The 18004-nt window shown below is 39.2% G+C and overlaps 1 protein-coding gene across 2 annotated transcripts in view; it reads right to left on the minus strand.

Moving 5' to 3' along the window:
- Positions 1 to 18004, minus strand: part of gpa33a (glycoprotein A33 (transmembrane), paralog a) — a 64340-nt gene that overhangs the window by 210 nt on the left and 46126 nt on the right. The window contains exons 1-7 of one of the 2 annotated variants that reach the window (XM_052544976.1): positions 9837 to 10453; positions 8768 to 8925; positions 5144 to 5360; positions 3565 to 3729; positions 3360 to 3476; positions 2336 to 2468; positions 1 to 2259 (exon numbers count right to left, since the gene is read on the minus strand). The exon at positions 1 to 2259 is cut by the window's left edge and continues 210 nt beyond it. In XM_052544976.1, the coding sequence (XP_052400936.1) occupies positions 1785 to 2259; positions 2336 to 2468; positions 3360 to 3476; positions 3565 to 3729; positions 5144 to 5360; positions 8768 to 8925; positions 9837 to 9882 (1311 nt within the window). In that variant the 5' untranslated portion in view covers positions 9883 to 10453 and the 3' untranslated portion in view covers positions 1 to 1784. Of the gene's footprint in view, positions 2260 to 2335; positions 2469 to 3359; positions 3477 to 3564; positions 3730 to 5143; positions 5361 to 8767; positions 8926 to 9836; positions 10454 to 18004 lie in introns of those variants that run through there. The other variant, XM_052544977.1, reaches the window with a different exon arrangement.

Genomic DNA, 18004 nt, shown 5'->3' on the forward strand with positions numbered 1-18004 from the left:
AGAATATTTATATTTAATTACATCTTTGCTGAAAACGGCCAGCTGCAAAACTCAGAGATTGACGTCATCAAGAGGAACAGGACCACTTTTCATAACCATGAATCATAATGAAGAGAGAAGTCTTTGGACAATAGATGACCGGTGTTGAGCGGTAAATGAGTTATAGTTAGGACACTAACCACCGCAGTTCAGCTTCACTCTGTCACAGTTTAAAACAGAAGCCTGAATGTTAATCAGCTGAATCAGGAACCTCAGTGAAACACATTTATCCACCAACATAATATGTTGAATATTTTATTCTGAAACAATAAAAAAAAAAAAAAAAAAAATGAACCGGACAAAAATAAACTGAAATCTAGATTCAGATTAGTTATTCCTATAAATGCAGTTAAGAAGTTTAGTAAAATGCCACAAGAAACGTCAACAAAAATATGAAAAATAAAGTAAATATGAGGTTCTTTTGAAGCCTTTCACAATACTAATCAACAAGAGTCAAATCAAAGTACACCAACCCCATCATCCCTTACACACCCTTATCAGAGTAGTTCACATGAACAAATATAAACACATAAGAGACTAAATGGCCCACACTGAAGTGTGTCAGTGGAAGATTTAGTAAAGCGCTTCTAGGCTATGTTCACACTTGGAGTCTTTCTTTACATTTTACACAGGTTTTCAAAAAAGGTCTGAGCACTTTTTAATACGCCTCTGCTGGTGTCTTTCTCTGCAGCTCAGAGCGTCTTCTCAAGTCGAAATAAGTGAAATATTCTTTGAAAAAAAAAATTCTTTTTGACAGCTGACCAATGACAAGCAAGCAGTGAGTCATTTCCATAATAATAAAAAAAATAAATGAACAAGAAATGTAGAAGATAGCCGCAGATAGTTTGTAATAGGGTTGGAGCACAAGCAGTTGTTCGTTATGAGCAGGGCTTGAACTGACATGAATAAAAGTGTCATTATATATATATATATATAGAGAAAACACGGACGATTTCATCAGCGATTGTGGAGAGAATAGCGACTTACATCCAGATGTCAGTAAAATGACACTTTTCATTGTGTATTTTGCTTAAAAGCAAGAGCGTTTTATAATGGACTGATAATGCGGTGGTCAGAGGTTTAGTGATTCTGAATGGATCCAAAAAGGCAGTTGATTTAGTGGTCTTCGGTGACTCCCTTTGGTCCTGTTTGGTGTCGCAGCCTGACTTGTGCTAATTTTTATTGACAATTATTGATTGATTTTGGCACTATACATTGTGTATAATTCCAAAGCACTTATTTGTTTAATATAAATGGATTAAATAAATGGGGGTAAGTAACAGCACTTCTTTTTTTCCACTTCAAGCACTAGATATGAGCACAAAACTCTAGTGTAAAATATTCTGCAGACCGTCCATCATCCAACCGAAGCTCCTGAACCAAATAGTTGTGAGCACCATACGGTTTCCTTCCCCGAATAATGTTGCGCACCCACAAACGAACCAACATTATCCTCCGTTTTTCTCAGCAGTTCTGCAGCACACAGCACTAGGCTTGTGTTGTTATCAGTGAAAGACGCCCTCGGCTGCTATTCGTAACCAATACACAACCAGCTTTTTATTTTATTAAAAAGTGCCAATCAACTTTTTCTTGTCAAAAAAGACGCCAAGTATGAACATGCCCTTATTCTGTCAAATCTCATTTTCAGCATATGAGGTACTGAAATACGATTGTTAAAGTGGATTAGTTGTCCATTTTCTCTAGTTTCGGTATATTTCTGAGGATCGACTCCGCATCAGCTGAACTCAGTACTTCGGGTCTTTGGGTTTATTCGGTGGAACACTGGGCGGTCTGTCGCGACTGTCGTAGCGGTCGGAGTAACGGTCGCTGTCGTAGCGGTCATCATAGCGGTCTCTCCGATCATCATTACGCTCTCTGCGGTCGTCGTAGCGGTCGCCACGGGCATCATAGCGGTCTCTGCGATCATCATTACGCTCTCTGCGATCATCGTTACGCTCTCTGCGATCATCGTAGCGGTCGCGGCGGTCGTCTCTGTCATACTTCTCGGAGCGGTCACTGCGATCGTCTCGTCTGTCGGTGTATTGATCCTTTCGATCGGTGTAGTCACTGCGGCGATCGTAGCTCCTCTCGCTGCGGTCATCAGGTGGATCGCGTCGGTCTGCACTTTTCAGTCGACGCTCTTCCTCGTACTTCACGTGTTCGTCGCGGTCGTCCTCTTTTCCTTCATAGTCTTCATCTGTGTACTCTCCTTCAGGCTTCCTGTGAACACAGAGGAATAAAGCTGAGCGGATGCCCACAGCGAGCGACGGATGTGTGAGATGTGTTTCTCATGTACCCCATTGCGAATTCCTCAGCCTTTTCCCTCCGGCGACGGCAGTAGCAGCAGCAGCAGATGATGATTCCCACAACAAGAGCCACGCCCACAACACCCCCGATGATCCCCGCCGTGGAGGCGATGTTCATGGACGCTACAGGAGAAGAGACGGAGGAGTTCATCATGACCAGTGCTGGGCAGTAACTAGTTACTAGTGATATTACTTTGAGCAGTAAACAGTAGTGCAAGTAATTATTACTAATAAGATTTCAGGGTTAAGGAATCCTTGTTACAGTTTAATTATATATTTAAGTATAATGTAATATTAATTAACTACATGTACTAACTATATTGTTAGGGTTAGGATTAGTTCATCTTAGAGTAACTTGCATGTAATTATGCATAATTAATATTACAATAATAAATACATGTAACAATGAAACCTTTTACCTAAGTGTAAAATAATATTACAGTTGTATTCCATAAAACAGCTCCCTAGTTACTTTGATGCCTCAAACCCTACTGATCTGAAGTCCAGCAATCCAATATTTCCTAGATTTTCAGAATTCTCACGACTCATGGACACATGAAGTCACCAGTGAAATACAGTGGAATATGGGAAAGATGACATTCAGTGATTTTGACAGATGAAGATGATCTGAAGATGATCTGAACAGCAATGTGTAAGCTGTGGCATTACTTTACTCTGGTATTACATGGCTTGTCATTGCACATCCCTCTGATCCTGATATAAATTATATTACAATCATTTAAAAAAAAAAACATTTAACAAACTTATATTTAATTTGATAAAACAGAAATTATATGGCCAAATTATTAGACAGAAATAGTAGCATTTCAGAATCATTTTTTGGGTAAGATACACAATTATAACTTGTGCTGTAATGTGACTAGTGTAACTAATTACTGATGCCAGAAAGTAATACTTTTAAAAGGAGTAACTAGTAACGAGTAATAAATAATTTATTGGGTAACAAACCCAACACTGGTCATGACTACAGACTAGCACAGATCAGTTTCTTACGTGGATCGACGCGCAGGGTCACATTACACGTCGCAGATTTGATTTCATTGGTGGACGTGCAGATGTAGTAGCCAGACGTGTCCATGGAAATATTGAGAAGTGACAAAACCCCGCTTTCTGAGGAGAGACACACACACACACACTCATCAGGGATGCAGGTGAAGAGGCTTTCAGCATGTATTCGAGCAGCATCACACACACGTACGCTCAGTGGCCTTGGGCGGCAGCGGTCGAGGGACGTTATTGACACTGTAGCTTTGCCATTTGTAGACTGGTATCGGCATTCCCTCCTCGGAGAGACATCTCAGTTCGATGTTCTCGAAGTATTCTGTCTTCCCAACAATATTGCATTTGGGTTGTGATGGAGCCACTGGCACAACAAGAACACACACGTCATCGTAGCACACACATTTCTGACCCGTGCTGGCAAAATGAGTGAAATAAAAATTCAATTTTTTGTTGAATTTGAGGTTTTCACAAAAATTTAGAATAGCTCATGATTTACTCACCCTAATGGCATCCTTGGTGTATATGACTTTCAGACGAGTCATATTAAAAGTTATCCTGGCTCTTCCAAGCTTCATAATGTCTATTATTTTTCAGTAGTCCAAAAGAAGTTCTATAAAGTGCATCCATCCATAATAAAAAGTGCCTCAGGTGGCCCCGGGGGGTGAATGAAATCCTCCTGTAGTGCATTCATGAGTTTTTTTGTAAAGAAGAAGATCCATATTTAAAACAGATTTGAACAGTTATCTCTAGTGTGCCCAGACTGTCGTATGAGGAAGTCAGATGATGTAGGACATCGGTGTAGCGTACGCTCTGGTGAGAATATGTTAGTCTCGCAATAACGTTTCTGTACAGGAGCAAAAGAAGCAAAAAGTTTCCTTACTTCAGCAAAGGGAAACCAGATTCCTCTCGCCTTATGATTAAATCCTCTAATATCTTTCTTTACAAATCATAAATTTGTTACTTCTGATTCATAACAAGGGTTTTGTTTTGCGCACTCTGCGATTCCATATTCATCACTTCTCTTTACTTCTCGTCCTCCATCATCTGCTGGAAAGGTGTTTTTTGGTGAACACGTGTATGACAGTTAACGCATGCTAGAGATTACTGATTATATGGATATTATTCTTACAAAAACTCATTGATTTGCTAAAGAGGACTTCATTAACCCCGGAGCCATATGAGGTACTTTTTCTTATGGATGTTCTTTTTTGAACAGAAACCCCCATCCACTGCTATTATAAAGCTTGGAAGACCCAGAGCGTTTATAAATATAACTTGGATTGTATCGTTCTGAAAGCAGAAAGTCATGTGCAACTAGGATGCCTTGAGGGTGAATAAATCATGGGCTAACTTTCATTTTGGGGTGAACTATCCCTTTAAGTGTACGTTTGGGGAAAAACATTTAAAGTGTAACATTATATAAAATTTACATTAGGTCTTAATATAGACATGCCATCTGTCGCATTGATATTAGTGTAACAAGAAAAGAAAAGATCACTCTCTGCTCTTGATTAAACTGCTTTTGTTGTTTTGATAATCAGTTTATTTGAAATGAACAAATAAACTGATATATTCTTTGTTTTTCTTGTTTTGTTATTTTTTTTGACTCATTTTGTCAGCACAGGTCACATTTATTAATCTGCACTGGACTTGAGTGTTGATTACTGAAGAGATCTGACCGCTGATCCTCCACACAGATGATGACACATACAGTACAATCATTCTCTGTTCAGAAGCATCTCTCTGAAGGGTGAGTGGATGGTGGTGTCTCTTACCCAGGACCATGAGATTGGCCTTGTCAGACAAACGGCCTTCCTCATCGTCCGGATCCTGAACTTTGCATTCATAGTCCCGCGTGTCTGCGTTGGTGACGCTCAGGAGCTCCAGGTTGGCTGTTCCTTTCACCAGATCCAACACTATGTTTGCCCGGCCTTTATATTTTTTGTATATCGTAATTTTATTCCCGCCAGAGAAGTAACCAGCGACGTTAATCTGGATAAAAACCATACAATCAGTCACAAAACATTAACACAGCTCCATCCCTGCTGTAAAAAAACAACAATAGAAACAAATCACAGAATTTGTAATGGTTTCACTGGTTATATTGGGAATAGTAATGGTTTTAATGGAAACCGTAATGGACCCTGTTGGACTGCACTGGTAATTGGTTGCCTTCTGTTGGCGGCTTGTTAAAATATAATATGTCCCAAAACACACAACAGGAAACGTTAATTATTTTAGTGGTTAAAAGTTGATGGTTGTAATGCTATTTGTAGTGAAAACTATAAGAATTTGTGATATTTTCTATTGTTTGATTCAGCAGGTATTCACTTATTTGTTCTGCACGCTTAGTAAACAAACTACAGCTAGTCCAAAATGCAGCAGCAAGAGTTCTTACTAGAACCAGGAAGTATGACCATATTAGCCCGGTCCTGTTCACACTGCACTGGCTCCCTATCAAACATCGTATAGATTTTAAAATATTGCTTATTACTTATAAAGCCCTGAATGGTTTAGCACCTCAGTATTTGAATGAGCTCCTTTTACATTATACTCCTCTACGTCCGCTACGTTCTCAAAACTCATGCAATTTGATAATACCTAGAATATCAAAATCAACTGCGGGCGGCAGATCCTTTTCCTATTTGGCGCCTAAACTCTGGAATAACCTACCTAACATTGTTCGGGAGGAAGACACACTCTTGCAGTTTAAATCTAGATTAAAGACCCATCTCTTTAACCTGGCATACACATAACATACTAATATGCTTTTAATATCCAAATCCGTTAAAGGATTTTTAGGCTGCATTAATTAGGTAAACCGGAACCGGAAACACTTCCCATAACACCCGATGTACTTGCTACATCATTAGAAGAATGGCATCTACGCTAATATTTGTCTGTTTCTCTCTTATTCCGAGGTCACCGTGGCCACCAGATCCAGTCTGTATCCAGATCAGAGGGTCACTGCAGTCACCCGGATCCAGTACGTATCCAGACCAGATGGTGGATCAGCACCTAGAAAGGACCTCTACATCCCTGAAAGACAGCGGAGACCAGGACAACTAGAGCCCCAGATACAGATCCCCTGTAAAGACCTTGTCTCAGAGGACCACCAGGACAAGACCACAGGAAACAGATGATTCTTCTGCACAATCTGACTTTGCTGCAGTCTGGAATTGAACTACTGGTTTCGTCTGGTCAGAGGAGAACTGGCCCCAACTGAGCCTGGTTTCTCCCAAGGTTTTTTTCTCCATTCTGTCACCGATGGAGTTTCGGTTCCTTGCCGCTGTCGCCTCTGGCTTGCTTAGTTGGGGTCACTTCATCTACAGCGATATCATTGACTTGATTGCAAATAAATGCACAGACACTATTTAACTGAACAGAGATGACATCACTGAATTCAATGATGAACTGCCTTTAACTATCATTCTGCATTATTGACACACTGTTTTCCTAATGAATGTTGTTCAGTTGCTTTGACGCAATGCATTTTGTTTAAAGCGCTATATAAATAAAGGTGACTTGACTTAACATTTCTGGTGATTGACCAATATTGATTTTTTATTACCAATACCTTTATCAATTATTTGTATGTTCATGTGCCAGATAACCGATATGCAAAACCGATATTTATTAACTTATGAAGTAAATGACTGAGTGAAGAAAGAACATACTTCACTTTGGTTTTTCCTCCTTTCAGTCATCTTTTTTTTTTTTTTTAAGTCTTTCATGTTAAATGTTTTATTGTAATCTAAAGGTTACATTTTATTTATAAAAAGCATCAACAGAAACAACACTAATATTAGCAATAACCAAAATAAAATGTAGAATTTCGAATGTTTTCAAATGAAAAAAATAAAATAAAAGGACAGGAGTAATATCAACTTCAATTTAAACTACCAGAGACATGAATAATTAACTGGATAAATGTTAATTCACTGAATAATATTCTCTGGAACATTGGAGTCTAACAAACAAAACATAGTATTTTATTGCATTTCTCAACAGGAATGTTATATAAAAATTATTATGATGTTACAGGTATGTTAATTATAATGTTTTGTCCTTTTAAATCATGAAAAGCCTGCCGAAAGCACGGTTTATCAATGCAGTTACACAGAACTATACCCAAACGGTGATCGCTCGTAGCGATTCAGAGCTTTTATTCCAACATGCACTAATTCATGGCTGCATATTAATTCAGGCAAAGTTATGTCTTTATTGGGACAGGACTTGATGGATTTTTTAACATGACTTGGTGAGCTGGTCCCTTTCTTAGAGCCAATCTGCATAAACTACAAATCGGGCATTTAGGTCATGCATCTAATTTGTGCATAACTGGCTGCTATGTTAAATTAAGTTTACTAACTACAGCAAATCAAGTACCTGCACGCGATTCAATGGTGCTATTAACGTGAATCCGATATTACAAAACCGATATCAGATTAAGGTTAAAATGCCTAAATATTGGGGAAAATAAAAGGTAAATCGATATATTGGTCGATCTTTGTCAATATAAAAATGCGTTTGACTATAACGTGCCTAAAATACAACGGAATACATTTCTACTAAATGGTAATTTAGATATTTGTGAATTAGATCAAATAATGTTAAGTGAATATAATAATTTGTGTTTTATTCCCCACCTCCAGGTATTTTAATAAAAGGTGCTCACTATAGCTTTATTGCTCAGTCAGCTAGGCTTTGGTTCTCAAAACCCCTGAAAGCTTGTACTGCATCATTGCATACTCACTGATGAGAAATGCAGATAGGGATAAGAACTTAAGATAGTGTTAAAATTAGTTATTTTATGGTTTCATTTTTGTTGAAAACAAAAAACAAAAAACCTTGTAAGTGCACTGTGTTCATATTTACTTGTAAATTGAATTATATATATATATATAAACATCAGCTTGTGCCTTATATTGTGATCTCGAAACAATATTTTAGTACATACATTTGAGAGATGTTCTTTAATGTGATGCTATACATTGATGAATATGCCTACACTCATAGCCTTTTTGGTAATTTTATGGCTAAAATGACGACAGAACTGCATTGTATGTTCACGGTTTCTTGTTAGATTTATTTATGATGAAGAGATAAAGAGTGTGAGTGTGAGCACGGTAAAAGCAGAGGAAAGTGTGTTTTACTGACATGAAGCCTAACAACATCTCATCAGACCGTAGTTCACTGTTGTTCTACTGAAGCTCGTTTGACTGATGCTGAGGCCAAGCTGAAGTAAAGAAGTCATTAAGAGATGCAGTGGATACGCTCCTTGCATTTCTTGGTTTTTAGTGGATGTCAGCAGGGATATATGTGCCAGCACCAGTGGTGTTAGTTAGGGATTCTCCTGTACTGAATGATTCCTGTGATGAATGTGTCTGTTTTATTACCTCTGGATCATCCTTGTTGTCCGGATCTGCCGTCCATGATATGGATGTGATGGTTGTACTCGGTGTGAAAGCACAGGGAATCACTGCTTTATCGCCCCTCGCAACCTTATATACTTGATTTGGGATGGTTACAGTCATGCCTGAAGTCATTTGAACCCCTGAAACACAAAAAATGTGAATAAAAAGCACTTTATGAACTATAGTTTGCATTTGCACTGCATCGTCTGACATTTTTTACAAATGTTTTAAAAATGAGTCTCTTCTGCTCACCAAGGCTGCATTTGATCAAAGAAAAACAGGAATATTGTGAAATATAGCCGTAAAATAATAGAATTATTTGATTAATTGAAAGGAAGCAATCAGAAATGTTTCTTGAGCAGTAAATGATCATATTATTCTGATTTCTGAAGATCATGTGACACTGAAGACTGGAGGAATGATGCTGAAAATACAGCGGAGCATCACAGAAATACATTACACTTTAACACAGATTCACACACAAAACAGCTTAAATCTTAAATTATGATAATATTGATAAAATTTTTATCAAATAAATGCAGTCATGCGGAGCAGAAGACTTCTTTCAGAAATCTTCTTTTAAAATTGTAACTTTAACCTGTACTCTTACCATCAGAAAACATGCACAGATTTGTAAACAATAATGATGAAAATATCTATGAATTACATATATTTTACTGCTCAAATGTTTTGAGTTAATGGAGTTCTGGGAGTGAGATTAGTGATCTGTGTTTGGGGCGTTGGCTCAGAGCCGTCGCTGTGACACGGCCTACAGCCAAAACTACAGGATTACCATCCCATAACTGAGACTCCGGTGGAAAACTACTGTCTGTGACGTTAGTGTGTAAGAAATATTTCATTAGTACCATTCATTCTAAACTTTTCTTTTTCTACTCTGTTCAGAAGTATATGAAGTGACCCAGAGAACTCAGAAAGTGCTTCCTGGTAATTGTGTGTTTGTCGTTCTGCTGGTTCTGAATCTGAGGAGTGGCTCACACACTGATGAGGAACACACACACACACACATTCACACAGATTAAAGCTTACTTACCAGCAAAGAGCAGACAGATGCCAAATATTCCCAGTGTTCCTGCCATCTCTGTGAGCGTCCAGCAGCGTCTCAGGTATGAAGGGAACTGAAGGTGTTGAAGACACTGAAACTCACTCTCTGAGCCAATGAGATCCAGGAAATGAAGAGCAACGCCCCGCTCAGGTCGAGTCTCGTCTTGCCCTGTTGCTCTCCTGTCTCACAGTTTCTCGTTTGAGAAACCACAAAGAGATCAGAGTAACATGAGTCTGTGTTCTACTTATGAGGAGCAAAACCCAGATCAATCAAGGGTTGTCTGAATCAAGTGGAAGCAGTGTCACGGTTGATTGGGAACTCTTGGAAACTCGTTTCTTACCATTTTATTCAGTTATAGACTGACAAACACACACTGATTTGCATCAGATCCAGAGAAACTGGTTTGACGAGTAATATGATGAGGGAGTGACAACAGTCAACACACAAACACACACGTTTCATTCTGTGCATTGTGGGGTTTTTCGATAGACTTTATTACTTTTATTCTGATCAAACAATATTTTCTATCCCCCAACCCTAAACCTAACCCTTACAGAAAACCTGTTTGCATTCTTACACTTTCAGAGAAACACCATTTACTATTTTTAATAATTTTTGTCCCTTTGTCCCCAGAACAGCAAGGTACAACATTTCCAGTTTTTCAATGCTTGTGGGGACGTTTGGTCTCTCTCTCTCTCTCTCTCTCTCTCTCACACACACACACACACTCATTCACAGGAACACAAACACAAACCCTACAGACTCTCAACCACAATGGTTTCATCTAGTGATTATCAGTGATGTCACAATCTTTTGAATTATGTGACCAATCACCACTGAGCAGCTGATTTGCATCATTCATGTGCTGTGGTGTCCTCTGCTGGATAATTAAATGATTGTTCCATCTGAGACATGCTGAAGATCAGAAATCACATTTACACACGTGTCAATTTCTCACCTTGAGTTATTAGCAAAAAGCAAGGTAATCTGCTACTTCAAGCTTTTGATTCAGCAATGAACAAATGTTTGCAGTGAAACAATATTGCAATCACTTAGAAACAAAGTACTTTGAATTATTAAAAGGGTCAAGAGACTAATTAAAGCAAACCAAAGGCTGTGGCTGTAGTCAGTTGTAGTTCTTGTGTTTCACTTTTCTTCAATGATGTTGATTATTAACAGCAGATGTTCATCACTAATGTTCTATCATAATTTAATTAATCACTTAATTATCTCATTAACTTTAACTCTTCGAGGGCTTGGGATTTAATTTGAGACTTGCTTTCTTTGTTCTTCTCTGGTGAAGCTGTTGAGTTCATGAGTGGAACATAAATATGTCAGGACCTTTACTCTTTGGCTCTTGGACTACACACCTCTGGTCAAAATAACCCAACTGCTGGGTTAGTCCCTTTTTAACCCAGCATTTTTAGAGTGATATGTAGTGTTTTCTGTTTTGATGATTATATGTGTGTCAGTTGCATTTAATCACTTTCTTCTCTTTATCCTGAATCTTTGCCATCAGAACTGAGCCGAGACTAGGGTTAGGGTTAGGGTTAATGGTTTCTGGATCAGGAGCATCAGTGAAGATGCGTGTCATTCATGATGCTGGAGTTCTGGATCCATCTCACTGGAGTCTCTAGAACCCCCTTTCTCAAATCTTGCCCTGGAGGTCCAATGCACTGCAGAGTTTAGCTCCAACCTGATCAAAGTCACCTGCCTGGGATTATCTATTGATCCCAAAGACATTATTTGGCATTGATTAGCATGCTTGCTCCGGTGTTCTTGATTAGGGTTAGAGCTAAACTCTGCCGGGAAGTGGATCTCGAGGTCCAGATTTGAGGATCCCTGATCTATGAGTATGTCATGATCTATGGTGACGAATGCAGCATTAAGATAAAGTAAAACTATCAATGAGATGCAGCCTTTATCTGACACAAGAAGCAGGTCATTTGTTATTTTAACAACGTTTAGATGTTCAGAAGCAGGAGTGGCTCCGCTGAGTATGGATCAAAGAAATTAGTCCATGTTAGAAGATATTGTGATGCATGTAATGACGTAGCATGTTGAACATTCAGCTCATGTTGTTCATCTATCTTAGGATGTCAAACTAATTTGAATAAAACAAGTTGATAGTAAACCGCGTTTAAGTATTCAGGTTTTTTAGCATGTTTCCAAGCATAATATTTTTACATCTTAATTGGAAGCTGCAGAAAGCTAATGGGTGATAAAATGTTAAAATGACTTGTTATAGCACTTATATATCATTGCTCTTTTTGTTGTTTTTGATTGCTTCCACTGTCTTCATCTGTAAGTCGCTTTGGATAAAAGCGTCTGCTAAATGAATAAATGTAAATGTACAAAATGTGTATGTGAAAGAGAGAGAGTATAGTACAGACCAAAAGTTAGGACAAACCTTCTCATTCAAAGAGTTTTTTTATTTTCATAACTATGAAAATTGTAGAGTCACACTGAAGGGATCAAGGGCTATTTGACCAAGAAGAAGAGTGATGTGGTGCTGCGCCAGATGACCTGGCCTCCACAAAGATGATATTTTAATTAGTTTTCTATATAATTCCTACATACTTTTTGTATAGCTTTCACTTTACAATAATCAAGAGAGAGATGTAGGAATAGAAACGAATGGAAGAATGGACATTCCTGTCATCTTCTTTACTCTCATTCCGAAGCACATTCCAGCTCATCATTACTCATGAGGACGAGAGACGCTCCTTAATGAAGTAAATGTGCTTCACTGAGGGCCGTGCAGATCCACATCACCCAGAGACAGACGTGAGACGCAGTAAGCACTTCATCAGCATGCATCTCAGTGAATCTGACACGGCTCGAGGACACGCTCATTACAGCCTCCATCATCACCAATCAACTCTAGTCAAAGACCTCCATCAGCCAATCAGCGCTGAGCGGTCAGGACTCACAGCAGGTCACTCGGGTCAATCTACTCTAGAGCGAGAGGAGAGCAGAAGTGATGCCAGGTGAGAGTTTCTAAAGCAGGGATCCTTAGTGCTAATAGTGCTTAGTGCTAGGGAGTTTAGTGCTAACCCTAATCAAACAGACCTGAGCATGCTAATCAGTGCCAATCAATGTCTTTGGGATCATTCGAAAATGGCAGACAGGGGACTTTAATCAGGGTTGGAGCTAAACTCTGCAGTGCATTGGACCTCCAGGGTAAGATTTGAGGAAGGGGGGTTTAGATCCTACCTGTCTGATCACTACCATTTTGTTTACTTAAATGGGGAGTCATCTCATTTATCAACAGTAAAATATGGAGTGCCACAAGGATCTGTCCTAGGTCCCTCTATTTTTAATATACATGTTGCCCCTTGGTAATATTATTAGAAATATTGTAAGACTGCCAATCATGGGTAAGATTGCCGACCTGACTGCTGTCCAGAAGGCCATCATTGACACCCTCAAGTGAGAGGGTAAGACACAGAAAGACATTTCTGAACGAATAGGCTGTTCCCAGAGTGCTGTATCAAGGCACCTTAGTGGGAAGTCTGTGGGAAGGAAAAAGTGTGGCAAAAAACGCTGCACAACGAGAAGAGGTGACCGGACCCTGAGGAAGATTGTGGAGAAGGAACGATTCCAGAGCTTGGGGGACCTGCGGAAACAGTGGACTGAGTCTGGAGTAGAAACATCCAGAGCCACCATGCACAGGCGTGTGCAGGAAATGGGCTACAGAGAAGCAGCACTGGACTGTTGCTCAGTGGTCCAAAGTACTTTTTTCGGATGAAAGCAAATTTTGCATGTCATTCGGAAATCAAGGTGCCAGAGTCTGGAGGAAGACTGGGGAGAAGGAAATGGCAAAACGCCTGAAGTCCAGTGTCAAGTACCCACAGTCAGTGATGGTCTGGGGTGCCATGTCAGCTGCTGGTGTTGGTCCACTGTGTTTTATCAAGGGCAGGGTCAGTGCAGCTAGCTATCAGGAGATTTTGGAGCACTTCATGCTTCCATCTGCTGAAAAGCTTTATGGAGATGAAGATTTCGTTTTTCAGCACGACCTGGCACCTGCTCACAGTGCTAAAGCCACTGGTAAATGGTTTACTGACCATGGTATTACTGTGCTCAATTGGCCTGCCAACTCTCCTGACCTGAACCCCATAGTGAATCTGTGGGATATTGTGAAGAGAAAGTTGCGAGACGCAAGACCCAACACTCTGGATGAGCTTAAGGCCGCTATCGAAGCATCCTGGGCCTCCATAACACCTCAGCAGTGCCACAGACTGATTGCCTCCATGCCACGCCGCACTGAAGCAGTCATTTCTGCAAAAGGATTCACGACCAAGTATTGAGTGCATAACTGAACATCATAATTTGAAGGTTGACTTTTTTTGTATTAAAAACAGTTTGCTTTTATTGGTCGGATGAAATATGCTAATTTTTTGAGATAGGAATTTTGGGTTTTCATGAGCTGTATGCCAAAATCAGTATTAAAACAATAAAAGACCTGATATATTTCAGTTGGTGTGCAATGAATCTAAAATATATGAAAATTAAATTTTTATCATTACATTATGGAAAATAATGAACTTTTTAAAAAAAAAATTGAGAAGGACCTGTACTGTTACTTCCTCTACAGTCAGAAATCTGGGTGTTATATTAGACAGCAACTTGTCTTTTGAAAACCATATTTCCCATGTTACAAACTGCATTCTTCCATCTTACAAACATTGCCAAGCTACGAAACATGTTATCTGTTTCTGATGCAGAAAAGCTAGTTCATGCATTCATGACCTCTAGACTGGACTATTGTAATGCACTTCTAGGTGGTTGTCCTGCTTTGTCAATAAACAAGCTACAGGTCGTCCAAAATGCAGCAGCTAGAGTCCTTACCAGGTCAAGAAAATATGATCATATTACCCCAATTTTACAGTCTCTGCACTGGCTACCTATTAAGTTCCGTATCAGTTACCAATTATCATTACTTACCTATAAGGCTCTAAATGGTTTAGCTCCAGAGTACCTAACTAGCCTTCTACCACGCTACAACCCATCACTGATAATGTTCGGGGTTCAGACACACTCTCTCTGTTTAAATCTAGATTAAAAACACATCTCTTTCGCCAAGCATTCGAATAATGTATCTCTTAATTTGTGACTGCAGTTGCATCTGATCAAATGCACATTATTAATCTTTAGCTTGGGTTAAACTAATGAATTTTACTTTGTTGGATCAGCAGCTATGCTAATGATGTCTCTATGTGTTTCTCTGTTTCTGCTGGATCTTCATCCCGTGGTAACTAGGATTTACACAAGCTCCAGAACACCTGAGAATAGATGATGTTAACCCTGAATCAACAAACACAACTAACAAATATTGCTGCTTACTATGCAGTCACATAATAATTGCTGTTAATGGTGTTCATCATCTGGATGACTATCTTGTATACATTTTTCTGAAAATTCCTGTCATTTGCACATAAACTGACAGTCACCACTTATAAGCTACTAATAAATATTGTAGAAACTTCATTTTCTGTAAAGCTAAATTAAACAATGAATAAGGTCTTTAAAATGTTCAAGAGAGCAAAAGAGGCCAGATGGTAGGAACAAGTCTCCGGTCGGCAGTCACTCCTTGGCAGCGCAGGGACTGCATTGGGCATAACCTCAAAGACAGGAACCGAAACAGAAAACAGCGAAGGCGACACGGCAACTCGAACCCGTAAATCCAAGCACTAGAACAACGGCAGGAAAAACTCCAACTGGACTAGGCGGCACTGCAAGGAGCGAGAAAGACAGAGAAAAGTAAGAAACGATCTGACACTAGACAAGACAAACACAGGACTATAAGTAGGCCCACAGAAACGAGACTTACCTTCCGCTGATCTGATTGCTCCTGATTGCTCGTCAGCAGTAGCTGACACTGATGGCCAATCAGAGCAGAGACACAGAATGAGCAAACCGTGACAAATACTGTCAAAACACACACGGTTTATGTATAAACTCAGTGGGATATGTCTAAAATGAAAGTAAACAACTGAAAGGAATATATCAGATGCATGCAGGTCTTAAAGGGACAGTATGCCATGTGAATTAAAGGTATAATCCACCCTTAATTTGTATTTGTGTTATCGTTTATTCAGCCCGGGAGGCTGAGGAGTAACAGAAAGATAGTTTATAGATAGGGTCGTGCTGGGTAGAGTGATGAATGGATCCGTAATAGCAAGGTGAAGACGTCAGAGGAGGGAGGTGTACCCCCCCGCACACACACACACACACACACACACACACACAGAGGAGACTTGGATCTTCAGAGGATCGCTGGAGAGAGGTAAGTAGAGGTAGAGTTAGTCCTTACAGTTAGCATACAGGTAAGACCTTGTCGCAAACGAGACCGGACACTGACAAGAAACTGTATAATAAAAGTTTTAAAATAAAATCATAATAATAAAAGTTTACTCTTAGTACAAGATTAATATTGTACAGTTGAAACCTCTAAAACATGTCCTCTCTTACACCCCTCTCTTAGAGTATCTCTGCATGTGTGTGTGTGTGTGTGTGAGTGTGTGCGTGTGTGTGTGTGTGTGTGTGTGTGTGTGTGTATGAGTGTGTGCGTGTGTGTGTGTGTGTGTGTGTGTGTGTTAGACACAGCCGCTCCTGTGAATTTTGTGAGATTCAACCCCCATCTCTTTACACTCTACCTTTGGAGTTAAAACATGTGAACTATCCATACGACGTGTCCATTAAACACAGTGAAGTCAAGAAATCTCACAATTTTAGGGTGAAAGCGTTAGAACATTTGTCTATGCGGTGTTAGGCTATATTGAACTTATGGTCATTATAAAGTTTTGTATGTTTATTTTCATTTCAACATATTAATGAACACTGTTACAGATTTTGTCTTAGTAACGTGCAATACAATAGTTTGTTAAAAGATAACGCTATGGGCTGTTTGAATAACACCGTCGTCTCCGATGCTTGAAGTTTTCACCGCTTACAGGCACCCCACTAACATAAACCTGTAACGCTATCAGAATTATTTAAAATAACTATAAACTTCATGCGTGACACCTATGTAACTCACTAAAACTAATATCTATGCTAAAAAACTGCAGAAACTGCTCGCCTCATGTTTTCTTAAAGAAGAACAGGTTATTCAGACATGACAGAGCACAGTTACAGTTGTAGTGCAGTTTCTGGATCAGACCTTAAAGGGGGGGTGAAATGCTCGTTTTCACTCAATCTCCTGTTAATCTTGAGTACCTATAGAGTAGTACTGCATCCTTCATAACTCCAAAAAGTCTTTAGTTTTTATTATATTCATAAGAGAAAGATAGTCTGTACTGATTTTTCCCGGAAAAACACGAGCGGCTGGAGGCGTGACGTGTGGGAGGAGCTAAAGAATCACGAGCGCCAGTAGGCTTTTGAGTTGAGAGCGCTTGGAAACTGTGACATTACTGTGAGGAAAACCATCATCCAAAACAAACCATGGCTAACAGTCAGATTCAGCCGTTTATTTATGATCCAGAATCTGATCCAGAGGCTGAAACTGAACAAGAGCAGCATCAGCAACAACGTCTCTGTGTAGTATGTACTGAAACTGTATATATTACCATATTTACTTTAAAACCTTTGTTATACATCTTCTTTATTGATTGTTTTTACTTCGATTTTAATTATTAGGATTTTATTTTAAAACTTTTATAATACATCTTGTTTATTGATTGTTTTTATTTCCAATTAATTAAGATTTTTATTTAAAACTTTTTATTATACAGTTTCTTTATTGATTGTTTTATTTCCATTCATTCTTGGAATTTGTATTTAAAACCTTTATTATATCACTGTGAAACAGATTATACCGTCACCAGACGAGGGTATATATTATGATATGAGGTCATATCATCTTTGATCTTGATTCAGTCATCTCGCACGCTGTCCGTATTTTCACAGAGAAATCTACTGTTGTACGGTTTCTCGGCGCCAAAGTCAGCTTTTCCATCACCTCTTCATCCAATTCCTTCTCGGGGTTTGAGGTGAGTATAAGAAGTCCATGTCTAAGTATATTTCACAGCTCTTTTTCTGATTTCCTCAGAAATCCAAGGTGGGTCGTATTTATCTAAGCGAATCCGGTCCGATGCCGCTGGTGGGGAAACCCCGCCCCCCACACGTGACAGACCATAAAATCTTACGCCCTA

Source organism: Carassius gibelio, chromosome B1, assembly GCF_023724105.1.
Source record: "Carassius gibelio isolate Cgi1373 ecotype wild population from Czech Republic chromosome B1, carGib1.2-hapl.c, whole genome shotgun sequence".
NCBI classification, from domain to species: domain Eukaryota; kingdom Metazoa; phylum Chordata; class Actinopteri; order Cypriniformes; family Cyprinidae; genus Carassius; species Carassius gibelio.